The sequence below is a fragment of the Onthophagus taurus genome, chromosome 10, assembly GCF_036711975.1.
Source record: "Onthophagus taurus isolate NC chromosome 10, IU_Otau_3.0, whole genome shotgun sequence".
NCBI classification, from domain to species: Eukaryota; Metazoa; Arthropoda; class Insecta; order Coleoptera; family Scarabaeidae; genus Onthophagus; species Onthophagus taurus.
Window position 1 is genome coordinate 15,042,694 of NC_091975.1, and position 25,009 is coordinate 15,067,702.

Below are 25,009 nucleotides of genomic sequence, written 5' to 3' on the forward strand. Positions count from 1 at the left end.
GGTGAAAAAGCGGCCGCCATTGTCGTCACCAATGCTATGAAAATCAAACGTAAATTGGGCATGGGTCTCAAGAAGAAATGCAATGATAGAAAAAATAAGAAACATGGTGGAAATGGATTGGAACTATTTCGGGAAACCTCTATAAAAAATGTAAAAGGAAGTATTGATAAGAAGAAAAATAAGAAGAAGAAGAAGAGTAAGGAGAGTAAGAAGAAGAAGATGAAATTAGCATTAGATGTGGTCAAGGCAGCTACCAGAACACTTCCAATTCCTAAAACTACCGGCGGTTTTTTACACTTAATTCCACTATTCGCCGGCTTGAGCGCTGTTGGCAGTTTAGCAGGTGGTGCGGCCGGTATAGCAACCACTGTCAACAAGGTAAAAGCCTCTCGGCATCAATTGAACGAATCAAAACGTCACAATAAAATTGTCGAGGAAGCAATAACCCGTTTGGGAACCAAAAACAACAAAGAAGGTAACGGCCTCTACCTTAAACCGTACAAACAAGGAACGGGATTGAAAAGACAATCGAGAAAAAACTAATTGAGCGACTGCCTCTCCGACCACTTTCTAATTATGACATTTCCGAGATAGCTAAAAATATACATGGTTTTAGGGGTGTATTCTTAAGAGACACTTTACCGGATTCTCCCAGAAAGAACGAGTGCGCAGTCGTTAATTTAGATTCCAAGTTAGGACCGGGTACGCACTGGGTAGCCTACGTAAAACGTGGAAATCGAGTGGACTACTTTGATTCATTTGGAAATTTGAAACCACCTATTGAATTGATAAATTATTTAAATGTTAATGAGAATGTATGCATTTTTTATAATCACGAAGCGTTACAAACTTACGATCAAATCATTTGTGGTCATTTATGTTTAGAATTTTTAATAAATAATACTTAAGAACACCTTAAACGATTAGTTTCATTCAACCTGCTGTTAGAGAAACATGTCACACACGTTTACGTTAACTGGTACAGGTCCTACATTGTCTGCCGATTTTTTCCACCCATAGAATTAAATTCCAAAGATAATTACGCTTTGGGGTTAATTGGGTTACACACGTACAATTCAATACCGAACGTTGTTGAGGGTGCGAATAACTTTTACTACGATGATGATGATAAAGTTATTGAGATCCCCGTAGGATCGTATGAGATAAGCGACATTGAGGACTATTTGACGAGTTTCTTAGATAAAGGATCTATTTCTATTAAACCCAATAATAATACATTGAGATGTATTACAAACAGTAAATACCGAATCAATTTCAAAAAGTTGAATTCTATAGGAAAAATGTTGAGATTCAGTAGTAAAATTTTGGAAGCCGGTCAAGAACACGCTTCAGATTTACCGGTGCAGATTATAAAAGTTGTAACTATACGTATAGAGTGTAATATTACAACAGCAGCTTACTACAACACACGTCTGGTGCATACGCTCTACGAATTTGCTCCACAAGTCGAACCGGATTATAGTATTAACATTGAACCTCACCACGTCATTTACCTACCTATCAATACAAATAAAATCGATAATATAACTCTTACTATAGTAGACATAATTTGCCGGTTCTGGACCGGAAGTGCTCCCCCTGCTACCCCTGATCCTGCGCATGCGCGCCGGAAGTGACGTCACGAGCATCCTTAAGGATCCTTAAGGATCGAAGGATCGGTCGGCGGTGGCGCCACCTAGCGGTGCATCCTTAAGGATCGAAGGATCGGTAGACGGTGGCGCCACCTAGCGGTGCATCCTTAAGGATCGAAGGATCGGTCGACGGTGGCGCCACCTAGCGATGCATCCTTAAGGATCGAAGGATCGGTCGACGGTGACATCACCTAGCGGCGGACGGCGGAACTAAAAAAGCGGCGGATAGCGGAACTAAGCAGAAAGAATAATTTCACACGCAGCCATTTTTTTAAAATGTACCTGATGATCGATAGATGGCGCTGTCATAATGAGAGTTCTGGACCGGAAACGATCCTTAAGGAGCAGGGGGAGCAATTTAAGTTATTTACATCTTTATTATAAGCATACTGAAGTCATATTTTTAAGTTGGACCGGAAATTGCTCCCCCCCTCTGTCACGTCGCGGGAAATTTAGGAATATTGCGGAAATAATAATAATAACACAATTTAATTCCTCCTCCTCCCAACCCCTTCAACCCCATCTTAGTGCCCTATTGACCCATTTCAACCCCTTCAACCCCATCTTAGTGCATTATTGACCCCCTTCAACCCCAAGCATCCCTCCTACGATAGGGGGTAACGCTCTAGTGCCCTTACGGTCAAGTAGAGATGACGATGTGGAGCGATGACAAATACGCCGTATGCTTATCAGCGGAAGTTGCTCCCCCGTGAAATAATATTAATAATAATAATAATACTTACCTTAAAATAGGTTCTCTATTACTGATTGAGGGTAGGAGGAGGAAGAGAAAATCACAAAAAATTAAAGTTAATACATCTTAATACTGTTAATATTATTTAATTTTTAAGTATCCATAACTTTTATAATACAATTACATTTATATTCATACAGATGAACATCAGGGTCATCGGTCGGAAGTTTTTTACGTTTCAGGCTTCCTGATGAAATCCAATAAATATACAGGGTGTGTTTTACCAATGACTTTTGCACCGTTATAAATTATGGACATTTTGCTAAGTTCGATAATTTCTTCGTCGGTAATATCTTCAGCGATGCGTCTTGGTAAATAACTTACGAATCCAGCCTCCAGTTCAAGTACCACGGACGGCCAAGAACACTTTTTAAGCCGTTTCGCACACATAATTGGGTATGGAGTGTCTGGTTGAAGCTCAGAAATTGATTTTTTCGGTGGGAAATTACACTGACCCAATTGACTTAGACGAGACATGGTTCGTTTCGTAGATTAATAATAATAAAACGTAACCTGTTAGCTTGGAAAATAGCTGCCAAACTAAATAAATTATTTAGAACATGTATGTATATGTATGAAAAAATGGGGGGGTGGGAGAAATGTGTAATAGAAGTTTCTAGAAGGATGATGTAATTCGGACGTCAGCTGTTATTGTTATCTTAAATGCGAATTAAGCAGTTTTTTGTGTAAAAGAAGTTTCTAAAAGGATGATGCAATTCGCAAGTCAGGCGTTATTGTTATCTGAAATGCGAATTAAGCGGTTTTTATTATTAAACCACCGAGGTCAAGTAAAGTTCATCGCATCTCACCAACACTTGTTTCAACTAGTGCGAGTATTCGTCAACATTCTTAATAGTAAGTTTAACCTCATGAAATCATATCAATATATTCCATTAAGTAATAATTTATTTCAGATAAATTTTGCAAGCAAAATTCTCGAATTAATTTTAACTTATCCTTTGAAAATTTAGTGGTCATACTAAAATCAATGTAATCATTAAAATGTAAATTGTCCAATACTTTTAATTTGTATGAAATTAAAAATTCCTTAGATAAAATATCTTGAACTTCCATCAAGGTCAATATAATCGGAATAAAAAAATTATTCTCAGACTCCGTATCTTCATATGTGATGCACACACAATTCTCAACGTCTGTAGTAACTCTAAGAATTCCATCCGCTAACGGTATAATTTGGTCAGAAAAGTTCATTTTAAAACGAATGATTTTAAATACATTAATCAATTGCTCCCAATCTTCACGTAGAAAAGAGAGTATGTGCGATTTAGATTCTACATCATTACAAGATTTAAAAATCAATTTCACACATGTTATAAAACCTCTCGCCACACTAATACCAACTTTTATATTAAATCTATCGATGGAATATAAGGTTTCACCAATAAATTTATTTTCTTTCTCTATATCATCACGAAACTTCTTCCATTGTTTATTAATTGATACCCAGTAAGGGTTTTCAGAAATCTCACACCCAGTGTTAACATCCATGTTTCATCAAATTCAGTTGTACACTGAATAGATTTATTTTTTAATGATATGATATATTTCACACCCCCCCTCCTCACAATAAATTTTACAACTATTATAATAATAATAAAACTACAATCAATTTTTTATTTAAAAATTATTATATTTACAACTTAAATACAAGTAACATTATGTTGATTACATAAAAATTTTTGTAAAATTAATACATTGTTTTGTGAATATACTGCTGGAGAGCCGGTGTGGAACCAACATTGATTGGTGGTTGAATTTAATTTAGCCCCATCCTCTTTCGCAAATTCTAACGCAATATCAGTTATTAGTATTGAATTGCTGTTACGTGTTTCCAAAAACTGCTTCTTTTGATTTCCCTTAACAAATATTTGATCGTAGGAGGAAATTAAGGTATCAATTACATTTAGACCTTCTGATTGATTTATCCACCCATCGCTATATAACAACCTGTGATGGTTGCGTTCCAAATATCTCACTGATCTTTGATCTCGAACGTTTAATTGTTGGAATGGTATACTAGCTTTTAAGTGTAAATGTATTATGTAGTCGGTGGTGATATCCAGAAGAGTAAATTCTTTAACTTCGAATTTAGAATTGATGTAAAACCCCTGAACGTCTACAACCCCGATTTTGAACTTCATATTGTAAACTAACATATGACCTCATGTGTAATTTAATTTATAATTACAGATACCTCCCCACTCAAAGGTTTGTACGTATACATGGATTCTTGAAGTAGTATACAGTATGCTTTTGTATCAGGCGGAAAATCTTTACTGCTTTGAATTTCAATACGCACCTCACATGATGCGGATGGAGCGGCTTCTTCATCGTTATTCTTAGTGGTATCCACCACGAATAAAGGTCTCGTTTTAAAGCTTGCGAAATCCATAATCGGTTGTTTTCGAGATGTTTCCCAAATGTACGGTTGAAATTCAGTATATATTTTATATAGTTCAACATAATTTTCTTTTGCAAACTCCAAATTCATCGACTCGAATGGATAGCAGTATGAGTTTAGATATACTTTAAGATCTATAATATTCAAGTGTTTCGATTGGTTTGGAAAGCAACTATAACGTATTGAGGTCTACCTCTGTTAGTTGTTGACGTGACCGACCAAATTTCTTTATTCCCCTTTCTCATTGAAGGTAGCTCATAAAAAGACCACTTCCGAAACGGTACGGGAATGTTTGCGTTTTTATTTAAGCCATCTAACAGCTTTATCTTTATAGATGGACTTGGGTACACATGTTTTGCCAACAATGTAACCGTTTTTACAGTAAACTCTGCGGTGCTAGAATCGGCTTTCGATGTAGATTTATAACAATTGGAGTCAGTACGACTTCTAACAAATCTAAATTTGAAGCGACCTCTCATAACGTGATTATAGTCTCTAAATAATCCGAAAATATGACTTAACGGGTTTTGAAACATGAAATCGTTGTTCGCACTAACTGTAGGTAAATTTCCTCCGGGTGGCCATTTTAAACCAGCTATTTCTAAAGATTTGCATTCCACTTCGTTTTGCTGAAGTAGGGTTCGAATCAATGATGTTAAACCGGGTTCACGTACCCGTTCGATTTCAGTACCATTATGCTCAAATGCGATATACTCAAATAGAAATGTCGGTAAGTTGTGTGTCAGTTGGATGGTGTCAGTTGGATCGCTTAATTTTTTTTTGTAATCACTCTCAATACGTATATAACTTTCGAAGAATGAAAATAAAACATCTTCTTGGTCCAGCTCAATGGTGAATATATCGTTGTTTTGAAAAGAATTTGTGGATGGATGATAACTATGCACTTCTTCTCTAGCGATCGAATTATCCACGATGGGTTCGCGGTATATATTTAACTTTTGTGTGGACATGATAACCCAACTGCTCGAGAAAACGTCTGTTGTCCGCTCGCAATGAAGTCTTTCTTTTAACTGATCTAGATGTTCTCTTTCGGCGGCTTTTAATTGGAACAACAGTCCCATTATGAAGTTCGTTTTAATTCCAACCTAATAACAATTTCTTCTCCACGAAAGTTTACCAATTTACCACGCTGATCGAGTAATCTTAGTGTAATGTTCGATATCGGACGATCGGTGCCCACTGGTAAATAAATGGGGTTCCTTGGCTCTATATTTATACTGAAACCAGGATCCACAGTTGGAGCGAATTCATATAGCGTGTGAGATAATTTGTTATTGTAATACGAGCCGGAAATTATATTACATTCCACTCGAACGGATGTCACACGTATTATATTTACCGGAAGATCTGATTTATGCTTTATCGATACATCTAGTTTACGATTGGAAAAACCCAATATAGAAGCTATCGTGTTTGGTTGAGAGAAATCTATCTCAAAATAATCGCTTTTTATTTCACACTGTAAGGTGTTATTGTTAGCCATCAACCGTGTTCAATCACGCCAGTACGAATTTTGATTTCCTGTTTTAATGCCCCCGCGTCTATAATCGATTGTCGGCTTTTATTAATGGGGAATTTTTCGGTAAAGTAAAATTTATCGTTTACTCCTTGTTCAATGTTTGGTATACTGTTATACGTATAGAATCCAATAAGACCTAGCGAGTAACTTGAGTTAGGGTTTAATTCTATAGGCGGATAATAGTCTTCGGAGATTTCGCTTTTTGTACTGACCAGTGTGAACGTCTGCGACATTTTCACTCAAATGAGTTATTTCTTATGTTAAGTAGGAAATTTATACATAATTGACCGTAGTTATACGGGTTATCCTTTTGAAAATTTTCATGGTTATACTCAATTTGACAATTATTTAAGTATTTTAAAAGTTCTTTAGGTGGTTTTAGATCTCCATAACTGTCGAAATATAACACTCTATTGCCAAATTTTTTATTGGCTACCCAATGGGTTCCGCTACCTCGTTGATCATCTAAATTTACGACAGGTGATTCATAATATTTAGGACCGTCTGTAGGTATCCCATTTCGCATATACACTCCGCGAAAATTTGGAATTTTGAGTGTTTTAGCGTATTTTATTATATCGAGATTGTTAGAGGTCTATTAGGTAGCCTAGTTAAAAGTTTTTGGCTGCTTTTTACTTAAATATAAACCCAATCCTTTTTTGTACTTTTTAATGTAAAGTCCACTTCCGGTTTTACCAATCGCAATAGCTTCCATCGCCTTATTGTGTCGTTCAGCTTCTTTCAACTTCTCTTTAGCTTCTTGACCGCTCTTCACCGCACGATACACACCAGCCGCGCTGCCTGATAACGCTGCGAGAGCTGAAAGTCCGGCAAATATGGCTGGCAATATGGGTAGTATACCACCACTTATAATAGGTAACGGGATTGTACGCGGAATTTTAACTTTTTTCTTTCCACCCACGGATTTAACAGCTATACGAGTACTTTTCAAAGCTAATCTAGCCGCTTCCCGTAAATTATCTGTTGTTTTGGGTAAATCTTTAGCGATTTGCTTTACCAACACGCTTTTAAATGCTATCGGTTTAGTTCTTTTATCTTTTAATCTTTTAATTATTTTTTGTCCCTTATGACCCATCCCCAATTTTCGTTTAACTTTCATGGCGTTTGTAACTAACCAAGCTGATGCTTTTTCCCCCAATGTCGAATCTTTCGCTTTCACTCTCTCCCAAGCGTTTTCCTCCAAACGTCTATCGGCCATGTGACGTTGTTCTAAAGAATTATTTTCCGAGTACGCTATATCGTGTTCTCTACAAGCCCGATCTAATGGATTTATTCCTTTATCACCTCTAGCCAAACGTTTCTTCAATTTTGTTCCTGGCCCACAAAATTGATGCCTGGAACGTGTAACTCAACAGGTAGTTTATTGATAAGCGTATTAAGTATTCCGCTTCCTCCCACCGTCGCAGAAGTACTATCTCGAGTAAACAGCATACTCAACTGATACGGTTTACGTTTTCACATCCCTTATATATACTCGCACATGAAGATTAAAACTCATTTTAGTTTCATAATGCGCGTAGTGCAACATCCATCTCTCACAATGTCATTAACCGATCTCGATCGGTTAACGATGATGATGAAACCGATAACCAGTCGTAGACATGGCAACCTCATACCGAACAGTATACGAGCAATAGTATGCGGTCCGAGCGGATGTGGGAAAACCAATTTGATGTTAAATCTCATTTTCGATGAAAATGGCTTAAATTTTGAAAATATTTATATATACTCAAAATCCTTACATCAACCGAAATATGAATTTTTAGAGATGATTATGAAACAACTACCCGAAATAGGACCTTATAGATTTATCGATAATGATGCGGTTATAGATCCGTCTGAAACTAAACAAAACTCTATTTTCATATTTGACGATGTAGCATGCGATAAACAGGATAAGATTCGATCATTTTTCTGTATGGGGCGACATAAAAATATTGATTCGTTCTACCTTACGCTTAATTCGTCTTAATTCTATTCAAACAAGATGAGGTTAATTTAAAACATGTGTATGATGAACACGTTAACACCGATATGAAGTTTGATGTTTTCAAGGAAGCTTGTAAACGGTGTTGGAATGATGATACATATAACCCTATGATTATTATGAAAGATTTTGAAGTAAAGGATGGAAGGTATCGTATAGGAATGGATAAATTTATTTACCCAGACTAAATTATTGCATTGTTATCTGGTATTTGTGAGAGTAAGCATGTCACATAAAGATGAAATGACTAAGCGTTCCATACGTGAGAGAGATAAAGCTATAATTAACATAACAAATGCTATTAAGAAAAAATATTTAGCGCTTAAACTCGGTCGAGAAAACGATGATCGTCGATGGCTGAACGTGTAATTCGAACCGTTAAACAGAGGATATACAAGTTCTTCAGTCTATATGGAAATCATAAATGGGTGCACCTATTAAAAGATATAACATCTCGATATAACAGTACGAAACATTCGACTACGAAAATGAAGCCATCGGAAATAAATTCGAAATCCGTAGAGAAAACACTTCTCGATACGGTGTACAATCATATTAAAATTGCTGGCAGCGGAAAGTTTAGAGTTGGAGATACCGTTCGTATCAGTAAATATAAACATGTGTTTGATAAAGGATATCTACCCAACTGGACCGCTGAATTGTTTAAAATCGTTAAAGTGAAAATAACAGATCCAATTTCATATTTATTGGAGGACGTGCGTGGCCAGCCGATTAAAGGCGCTTTTTACGACTTCGAACTTCAAAGGACCGCTCAACCCAACGTTTACCTCGTTGAAAAGGTGTTGAAAAGGAAGAAGGATAAGTTGTACGTAAAACGGTTGGGATTCGATTCATCGCATAATTCTTGGATATCAAATAAAGATATATCATAAAATTTCTCTATATCGTTGTGAATTATTTTTTAAATAAAATTTATTTCCCTGAATATTTATTGGATTTCATCAGGAAGCCTGAAACGTAAAAAACTTCCGACCGATGACCCTGATGTTCATCTGTATGAATATAATTGTAATTGTATTATAAAAGTTATGGATACTTAAAAATTAAATAATAATAATAAATGTATTTCTTAAACACATCTTTTTGTTGTTTGTATTAATAATTTCACAATATATGTATCGTCAACATTTATTTACCGTATTAATTCTGTGTGTGTGTGATTTCCTCCAGCTACCCTCAATCAGTAATAAATAACCAGTAATAAATAACAAATTTTTTAAGGTAAGTATTATTATTTCAATTAAGTCATCGCTCCGCGGGGGAGCAACTTCCGCTGATAAGCATACGAGCGTCGACGTTGTCGTCGTCGTCGTCGTCGTCGTATTTGTCATCGCTCCACATCGTCATCTCTACTTGACCGTTGGGACACTAGAGCGATACCCCCTATCGTAGGAGGGATGCTTGGGGTTGAAGGGGGTCATTAGGGCGCTAAGATGGGGTTGAAGGGGTTGAAGGGGTTGAAGGGGGTCAATAGGGCACTAAGATGGGGTTGAAGGGGTTGAAGGGGGTCAATAGGGCACTAAGAGGGGGTTAAAGGGGTTGAAGGGGGTCACAATAGGGCACTAAGAGGGGGTTAAAGGGGTTGAAGGGGGTCACAATAGGGCACTAAGATGGGGTTGAAGGGGTTGAAGGGGTCAATAGGGCACTAAGATGGGGTTGAAAGGGGTCAATAGGGCACTAAGATGGGGTTGAAGGGGGTCAATAGGGCACTAAGATGGGGTTGAAGGGGGTCAATAGGGCACTAAGATGGGTTTGAAGGGATTGAAGGTGGTCAATAGGGCACTAAGATGGGGTTGAAGGGGGTCAATAGGGCACTAAGATGGGGTTGAAGGGGTTGAAGGTGGTCAATAGGGCACTAAGATGGGGTTGAAGGGGTTGAAGGGGGTCAATAGGGCACTAAGATGGGGTTGAAGGGGTTGAAGGGGGTCAATAGGGCACTAAGATTGGGTTGAAGGGGTTGAAGGGGGTCAATAGGGCACTAAGATGGGGTTGAAGGGGTTGAAGGGTCAATAGGGCACTAAGACGGGGTTGAAGGGGTTGAAGGGGGTCAATAGGGCACTACGATTATCTTGGGATGCTATGCTAAAAGTCACTAAAATTAAGTGGAATTGTTGACGGATATTGAGTTCAACCCCTGTTCAACCGACCGGTTCAACCCCTGTTCAACAGATGGGGTTGAAGGGGTTGAAGGGGGTCAATAGGGCACTAGGATGGGGTTGGGTTGGGTTGAAGGGGGTCAATAGGGCACTAAGATGGGGTTGAAGGGGTTGAAAGGGGTCAATAGGGCACTAAGATGGGGTTGACGAGGTTGTTAGGAGGAGGAATTAAATTGTGTTATTATTATTATTTCCGCAATATTCCTAAATTTCCCGCGACGTGACAGAGGGGGGGGAGCAATTTCCGGTCCAACTTAAAAATATGACTTCAGTATGCTTATACCGAGAGATCAAAAAAGCCGGTCCGCTAAAAACTACTTTCCCAAGCGCTTGATACCAATACTTACTTTCCTCGTCACAGCCTCCTCCCATTTCTACTTGTTTTTAATTTTCAACGTTCTTATTGGTCGACGAGGTGATATCGATTTTTAGTTTCAATGGTTTCGATTAGCTGAGCTCAGAGTCGTGTTCTTGGTTTTGGCGTTTGGTGTTTTCAATATTTCATTATGAATTTATTGCGGTTTTATTTAATATTATCTGGCTTTATTAAGACAAAAATTCGATTGTGATTTTTCTCTAAGGTAAATAATTATTTTATTTTAAATCGGTTTGGTATAGATTTCGTTGATTTATTTTTAGGTTAAATCATACCGTTCACCTTAGAAGAAGACAAGTTTCAAAGTTTCTTCTCCAATCTTATCTTCGAAATAGAGTAAAAGATCAAAATGTGGTATGAAAATATTCATCAAGTCTTTGTGTAGAAGAATTTAGGGAGACATGCCTGGAAAATGTAGTGAATTACCTTATGTCATGACATGTTACATTCCGAAAATTTGTATGTTATGTGTGGGTGACTTGTTTATGTGTAATGGGTTATGAGTTACATACATTCGGAAACTTATTATTATTTTTATTTATTTTGTTTACATTTTGTTTTGTTTATAACATTTTATTGTTTTCTCTTTCAGCAACATATTCTGAGTATTCCTTTTTTTTTCCTTTTAACTCCTATCACTTTAAAATTCTCCTTTTAGCTTTTGAGAGGGTGTCGTAAATTCATGATGTTATCTTGCGCAGACGTAATTTTTTTTTGATATTTTCGATCTTTGGGTATAAAAGACCGTTCAAGTTTCTTCTTGAGCCTCTCTTTCTTACTATATTACCAGAGCAATACGTGTTCTCGAGTGTTAAAGAAATTTTGGTTGGTTCGCCATTTTTGGTTTTGGGTGTAAAATTTTGTTTCTAATCCATATTTGTGGGATTCATCACTCGAAATAAAGTTTTGGAAAAGTGTTTTTCTTTTACCAAATTGTACGGAGATTCCGGATTTCAACGTATTTCATTACATTCTCTTCTGTCTTCTGGTTAAACCTCGAACATCAGAGGTAAGCATTTTTGTAAGGTCTTTATTAATTAGTTTTTGGCATATTCGTTCACCCTTTCACATTTTTCTTTTGATTCTTAAACTAACAATCTACTAAATCTATTTTTCAAAAAAATCTAACTACTTTAAAAAAAAATTCTAACTAATTTAAAAAAAAAATTAACAAATTACTTAAAAAGAAAAACTATCCTACAAACAAAAATTCTTAAATCTAATATTTCCACGTTTCATTTTTTTTTAATTTCTATATCCAGGTTTTTGTTGAGGGGAGCAACTTTTGGCCTCTCTTATTGGAACAACCTTTTTTTTAATTTCCATTACATCCTAAGGATTCTAATTATTCTTTTGGAACAAAACAAAGAATATTACCTTACCTTTCCTGAGTCACCAGAATTTGTTGCTGAGGAATTATTTCGAATCGGACCGGTGATCAAGACATAGAGTAAAGGTCAGATAGAACAACATATTATTATTTTGGTCATTGAAGAATTTGTATCTTATATATTTTTTTTTATTATTTTGATTTTCCTTAAGAAAATCTTTAAATTAATTAATCATTGGAACATCAAACTTTTCAATTTTTTTTGTAAATTCTTGTTTGGCGAGATTTTTTTTTAAATTCTGTTCTGGCGTTGATTTTTTTATAATTTTTGATTTCACGTTGAGCTCAACCATACGGAGTCAGACGCGGCTTAATTTTTCATTTTCATTTTTTGGTATTTTGATTTAAATTTCCTTTCAGTTTTGACTTTCATTTTTTTTAAAGCTCGCAAACATCAATATAGTTTTTTTTTGTTCTTTGAACCTAAAAGTTTATGGTTTTATAATTTTGTTATTAGTTTTTTTTTTACTTACCTGTTATTTACGGGAGTTTTAATAAATTTTGTCTGCAACTCAAAACCCATTTTGTTGAGCGTTTGTGTTTTGTTGTGTTATTTGTTTATATCACCATACTCCATCATCTCACGTCACAGTTTGTGTTGTACGCGGGGTTAACTGTGTGGCGCCATATAAATACCCCTCCCTTCTTCACTGAGCCGGTCGAGGACTCGCGTACATCTCAGGGTGATAAAACTAGTTTTGTCCTTGTTGAAAATTACGTTTTTTTTTTGTTTTGATTTAAAATCTTTTAACGCATTTGGCGTCATAAATTGTTGGCGCCCAACGTGGGGCCCTTAAAAAAAAAAAAAAGATCGGTTAAAAGTAAAGTTGGTATTGTTGATAGAACCCGTCATAGGTTCGTTATTTTGATAAACTATGGAGGGAAAATTGGATGTGGGGAGATTGAGCGCGGACGCGTTGCGATACGAACTCAAAGTCAGAGGTGTTACAGAGCAATTAGCGCACGATGAGACATATGAGGCATACGTTGAGAAAGTTAATAAAATTGGAGAAAAATGCTAGTTTTGTTTTACCGGATTATCCGTTTAATTTCGTGGACGATTTGAAAGCCATACGGGAGGATTTGGCGCAAATACAGATCAAAATCGATGAGTACGCGGGAATCGCGAATACGTCAGAATTTAAGAGATTAAATAACCATCTGATATATTTGTTGGGGCGCGCGAATTGTTCACAACCGAAAGAGAAAGCCGATAAAGACTTAAGAACGGGGTTGGTTACACAAATCGTAACGTTGATATCGCGACTCGAATTGAAAACGAGGACTACTTCTACTCCGAATAAGACGAACGCGAATTTAAGTGTGGTAAACGTAGATCCTTGGTCGAATCTGAGTAATACGTCATCGGATGATAGCGATGTTCCAGATGGTATGGCGGGATCCTCTAAATTAGTTTCGGTAACGAAGTGGGGAATTTCTTTCGCCGGAGACGGTAAAAGTTCTTTGAGTGCGTTTTTAGAACGCGTAAATGAATTAAGAGTCGCGAGGGGTGTCTCGAAGTCTGTTCTGTATACATCTGCGGTGGATTTGTTTAGGGATCGAGCGTTGATATGGTATCGTGCGAACCGGGGTAATTTCGCGAATTGGGAGGAATTAGTGGAAGGTTTAAAGTTAGAATTTCAGCCCGTTGATTACGATGATAGACTCTTTGAAGAGATACGTCATCGCACACAGGGACCTGGCGAATCGATGGAAATTTATGTGTCGGTTATGAGGAATTTGTTCTCACGGTTAAATACGCGAATACCGGAAGATACTCAAGTTAAGCTAATGCTTAAAAATTTAACTCCAGCTTTCCAGCGACAATTAACTTTGGTTGAGGTCGATTCGGTTGAGCACTTATTGCGGTTGGGGAGAAAATTAGAAGCAACTAAGTTATCCGTGGATAGTTACGCACCACCGAATCGTGTTGCAAGGGTATTAGAAGCAGACTTAACGTACATTCAAACAGACGAGACGGTATTAGTTGCGGTGGCGGTCGAGCAAAGCGCGACAACGAGCGAACCAATATGTTGGAACTGTCAAAAACGTGGACATATTGCTAGAGAGTGTAGAGCTCCTAAGAGGTTGCATTGTTTTCGATGTGGTGAACAGGGTGTGATTACTCGAAATTGTTCTCGGTGTTCGGGAAATGGGTCCAGGGTGCGACGTTAGGTCGGTGTCTGCACTAAGCGAACGTAAAGCCGATCGGAGTTTTGCTTGATTTTGTCTTTAGTCATGTACGTGATGACGAGAGACCGTATTTAACTGTTAGCGTGCTGGGGAGAAAAATAGTCGGATTGCTTGATTCGGGGGCTAATCAGACGATTGCGGGTTTTCGGGGCATTTCCTTTATTAAAGAAATGGGATTACCGATACATCCCACCAATAAGAGAATCACGGTCGCGAATGATGAGAGTTGCTCGGTTGAGGGCGTAGTGAGCTTGCCGATGGAATTGCAGGGTCGGGGAAAAATCGTGGAAGTTTTGTTAGTACCGGGTTTGAGACACGAACACATATTGGGAACAGACTTTTGGCGAACGATGGGTATAGTACCTAATCTTAGGCGCGGTGATTGGTCGTTTTCAAAAGAGCCACCGTTGGTGAGAGTTAATGCGATACAGGCGCGATCCGAACTTAATCGGAAAGACGAAATTAAGTTGCGGGAAATTATCGAGAATCTATTTCGTAGAGATATGGAAGGCGAATTAAGTCATACGACGTTGGTGGAGCATCATATTCGTACGGATGCGTTACCGATAAAACAGAGGTACTATCCGATTTCTCCGGCAATGCAGAAAGTAGTAGATAGGGAACTCGATGAAATGTTACGGTTGGGGGTCGTGGAGAGATCGCGAAGCGCGTGGTCATCACCGGTATTGTTGGTTCCGAAAAGGGATGGCGGTTATAGATTCTGCGTGGATTATAGACAACTTAATAAGGTTACACAGGCGAATGCGTATCCTTTGCCGCAGGTATCATGGACGTTAGACCGTTTAAGAGACGCAAAATATCTGTCATCAATTGACATCAAATCGGCGTACTGGCAGATACCGATGGCTAAAACGAGTATGCAGTATACGGCATTTACGGTACCGAATCGCGGGTTGTTCCAATTTAGGCGTATGCCTTTTGGACTGTCGAATGCTCCGGCGACGTGGCAAAGATTTATTGATGGAGTAATAGGAAATGATTTAGATCCACATGTTTTCGTTTATCTCGATGACATAATAATAGTGACCGCGACGGTGGAGAAGCATTTCGAGATTTTGCAGACGGTTTGCAATCGTTTGATAGAAGCGGGACTTACTTTGAATAAAGAAAAATGTCAGTTTTTCCGGGATAGCCTTAAATACTTGGGTTACGTAGTAGACGGTAACGGGTTGTATGTCGATCCGGATAAGGTCAAGTCGATTCTGGAAATCGTTTCGTGCCGGGTTTCGCGACTATAATTTCACCATTGACGGCTTTGCTTAAGAAAAATTGTAAAATACTTACGTGGTCGAACGAATGTGACGAGGCGTGGAAAACCATAAAGGAGAAACTTGTGACTGCTATTATTCTGACGCGTCCCGATTTTGATAGCGAGTTCGTTATACAGACGGATGCTTCCGATTTTGGGTTGGGGACGGTATTAACTCAGGTAATTGACGGTGAAGAAAGAGTTATTTGTTATCTCAGTCGTTCATTAACAGCACAGGAACGAAAATATAGCACTACGGAAAAAGAGTGTTTGGCTGTGTTGTGGGCTGTAGAAAAATTGAGGCCATACGTTGAGGGTACTCATTTTCGCGTCATTACGGATCATTACTCGTTAGTTTGGTTAAATAAGCTAAAGTCTCCTTCCGGACAGTTGGCCAGATGGTCAATTCGACTTCAGCAGTACAACTTCACCATTGAGCATCGTAAGGGTAAAGACCATGTTGTACCGGACATGCTGTCTCGTGCGGTACCGGTGGTAGTCGATGAGGTCGTGAAATCGGTGATAAAGGATCCGTGGTTGAATAAACTCAAAGAGAATATATTAGATAAAGAATATAAATATCCGAATTACAGAATCGAGAACGGGATAGTTTATAAGAGAATTAAAGTTGCTTATCCGAAATTGTCAATGGACGGGGGTTGGCGTGAGGTTGTTGCTAAGAAAGAACGGACGGGAATAATTCATAAATATCACGACGTAGCGGAAACGGGAGGTCATTTGGGAGTGTTTAAAACCATCGCGAAGATCACTCAAAATTATTATTGGCCCAAATTAAAGAGCGACGTTATGAATTATATAAAGAATTGTAGAATCTGTCAACAGATTAAAGTCGAACAAAGGGCTCCCGCGGGGAAAATGCATAGTCACTTGAGTGCGGATAAACCATGGCAATACTTAAGTATTGACCTTATCGGACCGTTACCGCGAAGCGCGAAAGGGTTTTCGTTCATACTAGTGGTACTCGATGTGTTTAGCAAATATCCGGTGTGTTTCTCGTTGAGAAAGGCAACAGCATCAGCTGTGGTTCGTTGTCTGGAGGACGATGTCTTTTTAACATACGGGGTACCTTATACGATCGTGTCGGACAATGGCGTGCAATTTAGATCTAAGGAATATAGTAAACTTTTAGAAAATTACAATGTTAAAAGTAAATTCACACCATTTTACCATGCACAAGCTAATCCTACTGAAAGGATTAATAGAACCATAAAAACTATCATTACGGCGTATGTGTGGGATAATCATAGGAAATGGGATACCTTTTTGAGTAAAATTGTCTGTGCGATACGAACAGCTAAAAGCGAAACCACGAAATTTACACCGTACTTCGTCAACTATGGTAGAGAGATGATTTTGGATGGAAATTTACATAAGAATTTGGACAATAAGCCTCCTAAAAGTCTAATTAAAGATAGAGCTAACGAGTTCGGTCGGTTGTATAGAGAACTTTATACGCGTATTGGAGTAGCATCAGATCGCGCGAGAGAGAGATATAATTTGAGACGTCGGTCAGTCAGTTTCGAACCGGGTAATGTGGTTTGGCGACGTAATTTTATCCTTTCGGATGCGATTAAGGGTATAGCAGCGAAAATGTCAACCAAATATGTAGGACCTTATCGGGTTCGGAAAAAATTATCACCGGATATATATGTGTTAGAGGACATGGAGGGTAATGCCATGCCGGGTTACTGGCATGTTGCTCACCTTAAAGTATTTAACGCTGAATAAGTGTGTGTTTGCCCTATGGTTGGGGGTATGAGAATTCCGCCATGGTGTACCAGTGCCTGGGGTAAGAGCCCCCTAAATGTGTGGGGTTTTTGTTGTAGTCATGGGTTGGGAACAAAACTACCTGTCTTTATTTTCACAATCCTTTTCCACTTTGTATCCCATAATTGTAGTAATAAACCTATTTTTTTTTTGTTCTTCCTAGTAGAGTCGTTTTTCTTTTTTGTTTTAGAGAGTTTTCGCTTCACGAATTCCTTTATGTTACTGATATTAGTCTGAAGTGATGCTGGATTGTATCGTGCGGTGGTTTGTTTGATCCCTGTAAGTTGTAGTGTTATTTCCTTTTCTACCGTCTATGGTATCTTCTTGCTTCACCGGTTGCGTATACCCGGGAGTTGCGACGTAAATCCGGGTAGCGCTTTCAAACTCCTTTAACCTCATTCCTTTCTACTCCCAATTTTATAATTTTATTATTTTTTGTTTACGAATCTCAGGGATTGAATTGATCATCGTATGGTTATTGATGGTATTCGTGGATTTCTATATCTATGTTTTTTATTTTATTTTATTTTTTTTTTATTATTTACTTCCGGCCGATTTGCCGAAGACTTGGTGGCTTAGGGCACGTGGTGGACCAAGTAAAGTTTTGTTGGGTTTCTTTTGATACGATTGGGGTGGGTTTTTTGTTTTGGGTTGTGTTTTTTTTTGTAATGATTCTTTTGGTATTTGGTTTATACGTTTCATGGCAAGAAATTTTGGGAAAATTTCTTTAGGAGGAAAGAGGGGAGTTACATTCCGAAAATTTGTATGTTATGTGTGAGTGACTTGTTTATGTGTAATGGGTTATGAGTTACATACATTCGGAAACTTATTATTATTTTTTATTTATTTTGTTTACATTTTGTTTGTTTATAACATTTTATTGTATTCGTGTTGTGTCGTAAATTCATGATGTTATCTTGCGCAGACGTAATTTTTTTGATATTTTCGATCTTTGGGTATAAAAGACCGTTCAAGTTTCCTCTTGAGCCTCTCTTTCTTACTATATTACCAGATCAATACGTGTCCTCGAGTGTTAAAGAAATTTTGGTTGGTTCGCCATTTTTGGTTTTGGTGTAAAATTTTGTTGCTAATCCATATTTGTGGGATTGATCACTTAAAATAAAGTTTTGGAAAAGTGTTTTTCTTTTACCAAATTGTACGGAGATTCCGGATTTCAACGTATTTCATTACATTTTCTTCTGTCTTCTGGTTAAACCTCGAACATCAGAGGTAAGCATTTTTGTAAGGTCTTTATTAATTAGTTTTTGGCATATTCGTTCACCCTTTCACATTTTTCTTTTGATTCTTAAACTAACAATCTACTAAATCTATTTTTCAAAAAAATCTAACAACTTAAAAAAAAAAATTCTAACTACTTTAAAAAAAAAAATTACTAATTACTTAAAAAGAAAAACTATCCTACAAACAAAAATTCTTAAATCTAATATTTCCACGTTTCATTTTTTTTTAATTTCTACAGGGTGATTCATAAGTAATGGGCCAAATTGTAAATGTACGTTCAGGAGGCCAAAATAATAATATTTTCATTAACAATAATGGGTCTTAGTCTGCTCCTTACTGAGATACAGGATGTTAAAGCGAAAAAAATAAAATAGATTTTTGTTAATAGATCAGCTACTTTTCTACATAATGACTCATAGTTGACTTATAGTTTTTGTAAGGGTAAACAATAATGTGTGAGAGGATTTGAGTTAACTCGTAGATGTCGCCACATGCGCCATATGAATTAGATGAAATCAGCTACAAATTTTTTATCGCTCATTATTTTACAACATACTTGTTTAATTTGGATAGCCCCATCATTTCTGTAGAAAAAAGCTATACTTCTTTGATCTTGAAAATATTAACGATTTTCGAGATATTTGAATTTTACTAATTCACTACACTACATTTCACGGTGGTCGACGTAGCATTAATCTGTTAAGACACAAGCATGGCATGGAATGTTGACATTTACCTAACCGTAATTGATAATTGATAACAATATTAAACTGAAACCATAAAAAAATTACGTAATAAAACAATTTATTGTACGCCAGTTAATAAAACGAAATACAACATTAGAACAGACTTGAACTAAGACCACTTACGACAACTGTTATCAAAACCTACATGTTAATGTTGTGCGAAGTTAAATTAAATTTAAGCTTAATTATGAGCTACTGCAAAAGGTTTTCAACATGACCACCACCAGCATTTATACACGCATTTAACCGTTTGGTTAAGGATTGTCTGACTTTAAAAAATGTAGCAGGATTATTTCGTATTGAATTGGCTGCATCTTGAATTCTATTCCATAACTCGTCTCGTGTATTTATAGTAGGTTCAGCATAGACCATTGATTTCATGTAACCCCACACATAAAAATCAAGTGGATCACTACCACGTCCAATCCAACGGTGAGGGAATGTTTCATTCAGATGTTCGCGCACAGCACGTGAAAAATGTGGAGGAGCACCGTCTTGCATGAACCACATATTTCTTCTTAGTTGTAATGGAAGATCTCCCAAGAGCTCCATTTAAATTAGGAGGTAATTCAACTGGGCCCAGTAATGTATTGCCTATTACACCGCACCACACATTTATTTTAAACTCGTGCTGGAAATGTCTATCTTTTTTTAAACGAGGGTTTTCGGTTTCCCAGGCATGACTATTTCGCCAATTAAAAACTCCGCGTCTGGTAAAGGTTGCTTCATCCGTGAAAAGAATGTTATTTAGGAATGTTGGATTATTATTCAATTTTCCTTTTAGCCACTGACAAAATTGAACTCTGATTCGATAATCTGTTGGAAGTAAATTTTGCACAGGTATAAAATGATAGGGATATAAATTTTCCTTGTGTAAAATTCTAGTCACGGATGGTTGGCTTATTCCAGTTGCTGCAGACAATCGACGAGTGCTTATTTCAGAATTTTGCGCAATTCTTACCAAAATTTCATCTTCTTGCTGCGGAGTGATAATCTTAGGACGTCCTGTATGATATTTTGGACGAAATGAACCTGTTTCACCCAATCGATTATAAATATTTTGAAATATCTTCCGGTTTGGCTGCCTTCTGTAAGGGTACATTTCACGATATTTTCTGGATGCTGCTTGCCCAGAAAAACGTTCTTGTGCGTAAACGCATAACATGTCTCTCATTTCTTCGTTTGAAAAGAGATTATGTCTCGGCATTTTGATTTATGTTAGGACAAGAATGAATCAGTTTACTTAACAATAAAATGTCTTAAACTATTCATTAAACGTAAAAGCTCATTGACGTTTCATAATTCATATGGTGCATGTGGCGACATCCACGAGTTAACTCAAATCCTCTCACACATTATTGTTTACCCTTACAAAAACTATAAGTCAACTATGAGTCATTATGTAGAAAAGTAGCTGATCTATTAACAAAAATCTATTTTATTTTTTTCGCTTTAACATCCTGTATCTCAGTAAGGAGCAGACTAAGACCCATCATTGTTAATGAAAATATTATTATTTTGGCCTCCTGAACGTACATTTACAATTTGGCCCATTACTTATGAATCACCCTGTATATCCAGGTTTTTGTTGAGGGGAGCAACTTTTGGCCTCTCTTATTGGAACAACCTTTTTTTTAATTTCCATTACACCTAAGGATTCTAATTATTCTTTTGGAACAAAACAAAGAATATTACCTTACCTTTCCTGAGTCACCAGAATTTGTTGCTGAGGAATTATTTCGAATCGGACCGGTGATCAAGACTTGGAGTAAAGGTCAGATAGAACAACATATTATTATTTTGGTCATTGAAGAATTTGTATCTTATATATTTTTTTTTATTATTTTGATTTTCCTTAAGAAAATCTTTAAATTAATTAATCATTGGAACATCAAACTTTTCGATTTTTTTTTGTAAATTCTTGTTTGGCGAGATTTTTTTTAAATTCTGTTCTGGCGTTGATTTTTTTTATAATTTTTGATTTCACGTTTAGCTCAACCATACGGAGTCAGACGCGGCTTAATTTTTCATTTTCATTTTTTGGTATTTTGATTTAAATTTCCTTTTAGTTTTGACTTTCATTTTTTTTAAAGCTCGCAAACATCAATATAGTTTTTTTTGTTGTTTGAACCTAAAAGTTTACGGTTTTATAATTTTGTTATTAGTTTTTTTTTTACTTACCTGTTATTTACGGGAGTTTTAATGAATTTTGTCTGCAACTCAAAACCCATTTTGTTGAGAGTTTGTGTTTTGTTGTGTTATTTGTTTATATCACCATACTCCATCATCTCACGTCACAGTTCCTGTTGTACGCGGGGTTAACTGTGTGGCGCCATATAAATACCCCTCCCTTCTTCACTGAACCGGTCGAGGACTAGCGTACATCTCAGGGTGATAAAACTAGTTTTGTCCTTGTTGAAAATTACGTTATTTTTTTTTGTTTTGATTTAAAATCTTTTAACGCATTTGGCGTCATAGACATTAGGAAAGTTGTCAAAGTGCTTTGTTACAAGAATTCATTGAATAATTACATGATGATGAATTGAAAGAAGGGTTTTTTCAACATGACAATGCAACTGCACGAACAAACAAAAGATTCCTTCATGAATTTCATGATGATTGAGTAATCAGTGGAGGATGTTGGCCACCTCGCTCTCCCGATCTAACCCCACTAGATTTCTTTTTATTCGGTCATTTCAAAAATTCTGTCTACAAAAACCATTTACAGACCATAGAAGAATTGGAAGATGCAATACGACACAATGTTCAACAAATAACTGCAGAGCAACTTGTACAGGTCTTCGATAACATGAAAAGAAGAATCACTTTATGTTTAGAAAAGAATGGTCAAGATTTTGAATTCGTTTTATAATAAATAAAACTTCTAAACCTTTATTTTTATAATAAAATAAAAGATCTTTTTTTGATTTATGAAATAAATTAATTACAAAAGAATAGTTTAAAGGGTTTTCTTTTTATTAATTAATCCTTTTTAATTATTTTCATCATAATTTAAATTTACATCCACCAATCTAACTCCAGAGAGAATTTATTTCGATTTTTCTTTAACGAGAGTAACATTTTTAATTTTGTGCGTATCAGTTTTTAAGGTTATGTTTACTAAACTAAAAGTTTCCTCCCATTTCCCCACCACTATTAAATCAAGTGGAAGGAGGGTGTGACCGCTGTGACGAGGGCAGTAAGTATTGGTATCAAGCGCTTGGGAAAGTAGTTTTTAGCGGACCGGCTTTCTTGATCGCATTGTAATAAAGATGTAAATAACTTAAATTGCTCCCCCTGCTCCTTAAGGATCGTTTCCGGTCCAGAACTCTCATTATGACAGCGCCATCTATCGATCATCAGGTACATTTTAAAAAAATGGCTGCGTGTGAAATTATTCTTTCTGCTTAGTTCCGCTACCCGCCGCTATGTGATGTCACCGTCGACCGATCCTTCGATCCTTAAGAATGCACCGCTAGGTGGCGCCACCGTCGACCGATCCTTCGATCCGTAAGGATGCACCGCTAGGTGGCGCCACCGTCGACCGATACTTCGATCCTTAAGGATGCTGGTGGCGCCAGCGTCGACCGATCCTTCGATCCTTAAGGATGCTGGTGGCGCCACCGTCGACCGATCCTTCGATCCTTAAGGATCCTTCGATCCTTAAGGATGCTCGTGACGTCACTTCCGGCGCGCATGCGCAGGATCAGGGGGAGCACTTCCGGTCCAGAACCAGCATATTATGTCTACTATTGTCAACTCGAGTAAAACTTTTTCCACAATCCTCACACACGACCATTTTACAATTTAATGTTGTATACTTCTACTTGTTATTAAAGAACTACGTCAATACCACATTTCGCAGGCGTTTATAAACCCTCACCGCTCCTGAAACTTATTCGGAGGAGGAGGATGCATCGAGTGCGTTTGTATACATATATATTTTTAAACTCCGTATACCTTTCCATAATAAATTAAAAAAATCTCGCAGGTAGATCATGACTCACTTACTAGTATCAAGTTAATTGACCTCCTCCTCGAACGTATAAAAATTTGCCGATTTAAGAACCTCCTCGCATATTTTAAAGTCCCGTATACCTTTACATAATAAAATAAAAAAATATCCCGCATGTAGGTCATGACTCACTTATTTGTGTATAATAAGTTAAAAGATATATCGAAGACATGTTCTAACAGTTCATTGTTTTCATCTAGTTAAACAGGTTACATATGAAGATACATTTTTAATAACTTTCTCAAAATAACATGACTTAAATAAATAAATAAATAAAGATAAATTTTTAATAATTTCGTCAAAATAACATGACCTTCTCAAGTTAATGACCTCCTCCTTTCCTCATCGAATCTCCTCCGACCCCTAAAAGAATCGCCGATTCAAGAACCTCCTCTTCTCATCGAACCTCCTTTGACCCCCAAAAAATTTGCCGATTCAAGAACCTCCTCCTAGAACGCAGGTTCGATGTTACTTGTGGCCGAGACGCTGCAATGTGATGATCAGTTGTGATCAATCTGTGCAGGAAATGATGACAGCAATGTGATTATCAGTATCCGGTTGACATAATATTCCGTTTGTAAGTGACCTCGCCTTAATTGGATAAAATGAAACATATTTAATTTTAATTAAACTCGAGGTTGCTTGAGGCCGAGGCTCAGTAATCTGATGATCAGTTTCATCAGAAAATATGTACTGGAAACGATTATAGCAATGCGTAGTAATTAAAAATAAAATTAAATCAAAATTGTTGAATTTGTAAAACAAACATAATAGGAAATTTTATAAAAAATATATCGGCTGTATAACTAAGAATAATGATATGATATTGTAATAATATTGAAGATGAATATTATAAAATGAATGATTTAATAGCAGCTTGTAATTTTTTGGTTGATTCCTTTTTATTATTTCAAACCGCCAATATGGCCATGTCTAACGACATAGTAATTGTCATCGCAATTGTGGCATTGAATTATTTTCTAATTGGGAAATATCACAAGTGTACAACATTCAGAATGTATCTGAATGACTGCAACAAACTTCAAGGATGTTGTAATCTGAGTGGGTAACATCCATTATACGCATGTCGCCCCCATAAAACCGTCAACTAGGTCCGTAAATCTTTCGTCTTTATGGCAGCTACTGGCTCTTATATGTTTCACAGAACACATTCAAATAGTATTAATATCTCTGTTTAAACAAATTATTAACAATTTTTTTTAATAATTAGTAAAGTTTACTTACTTACACAGAGCTTCTTCTTCAATTACCACTTGACCATTTTCAACTTTATGTCTATCTACTCTTTCCATACATCCTTCAAAGTGAATTTTAAGGGTATTTTAATATGTGAACTGTTACTTAATTTTTCTGGAATGCGCTGATTCAACACACTTCTTTTATTGTATTTAAATTATTTTTTATTTTATTTATTT

The 25,009-nt window shown here is 36.8% G+C and overlaps 2 protein-coding genes across 2 annotated transcripts; one reads left to right on the plus strand and one right to left on the minus strand.

The window, feature by feature from the left end:
* Positions 1-4,971: 4,971 nt before the first annotated feature.
* LOC139431617 (uncharacterized) lies at positions 4,972-5,910 on the minus strand. The gene has a single exon (XM_071199616.1). It carries the CDS (start codon positions 5,908-5,910, stop codon positions 4,972-4,974), a length of 939 nt encoding a protein of 312 aa, XP_071055717.1.
* A 2,954-nt stretch (positions 5,911-8,864) lies between these two features.
* LOC111422230 (uncharacterized) lies at positions 8,865-9,269 on the plus strand. Its single transcript, XM_071199617.1, has one exon. It carries the CDS (start codon positions 8,865-8,867, stop codon positions 9,267-9,269), a length of 405 nt encoding a protein of 134 aa, XP_071055718.1.
* Positions 9,270-25,009: the final 15,740 nt, after the last annotated feature.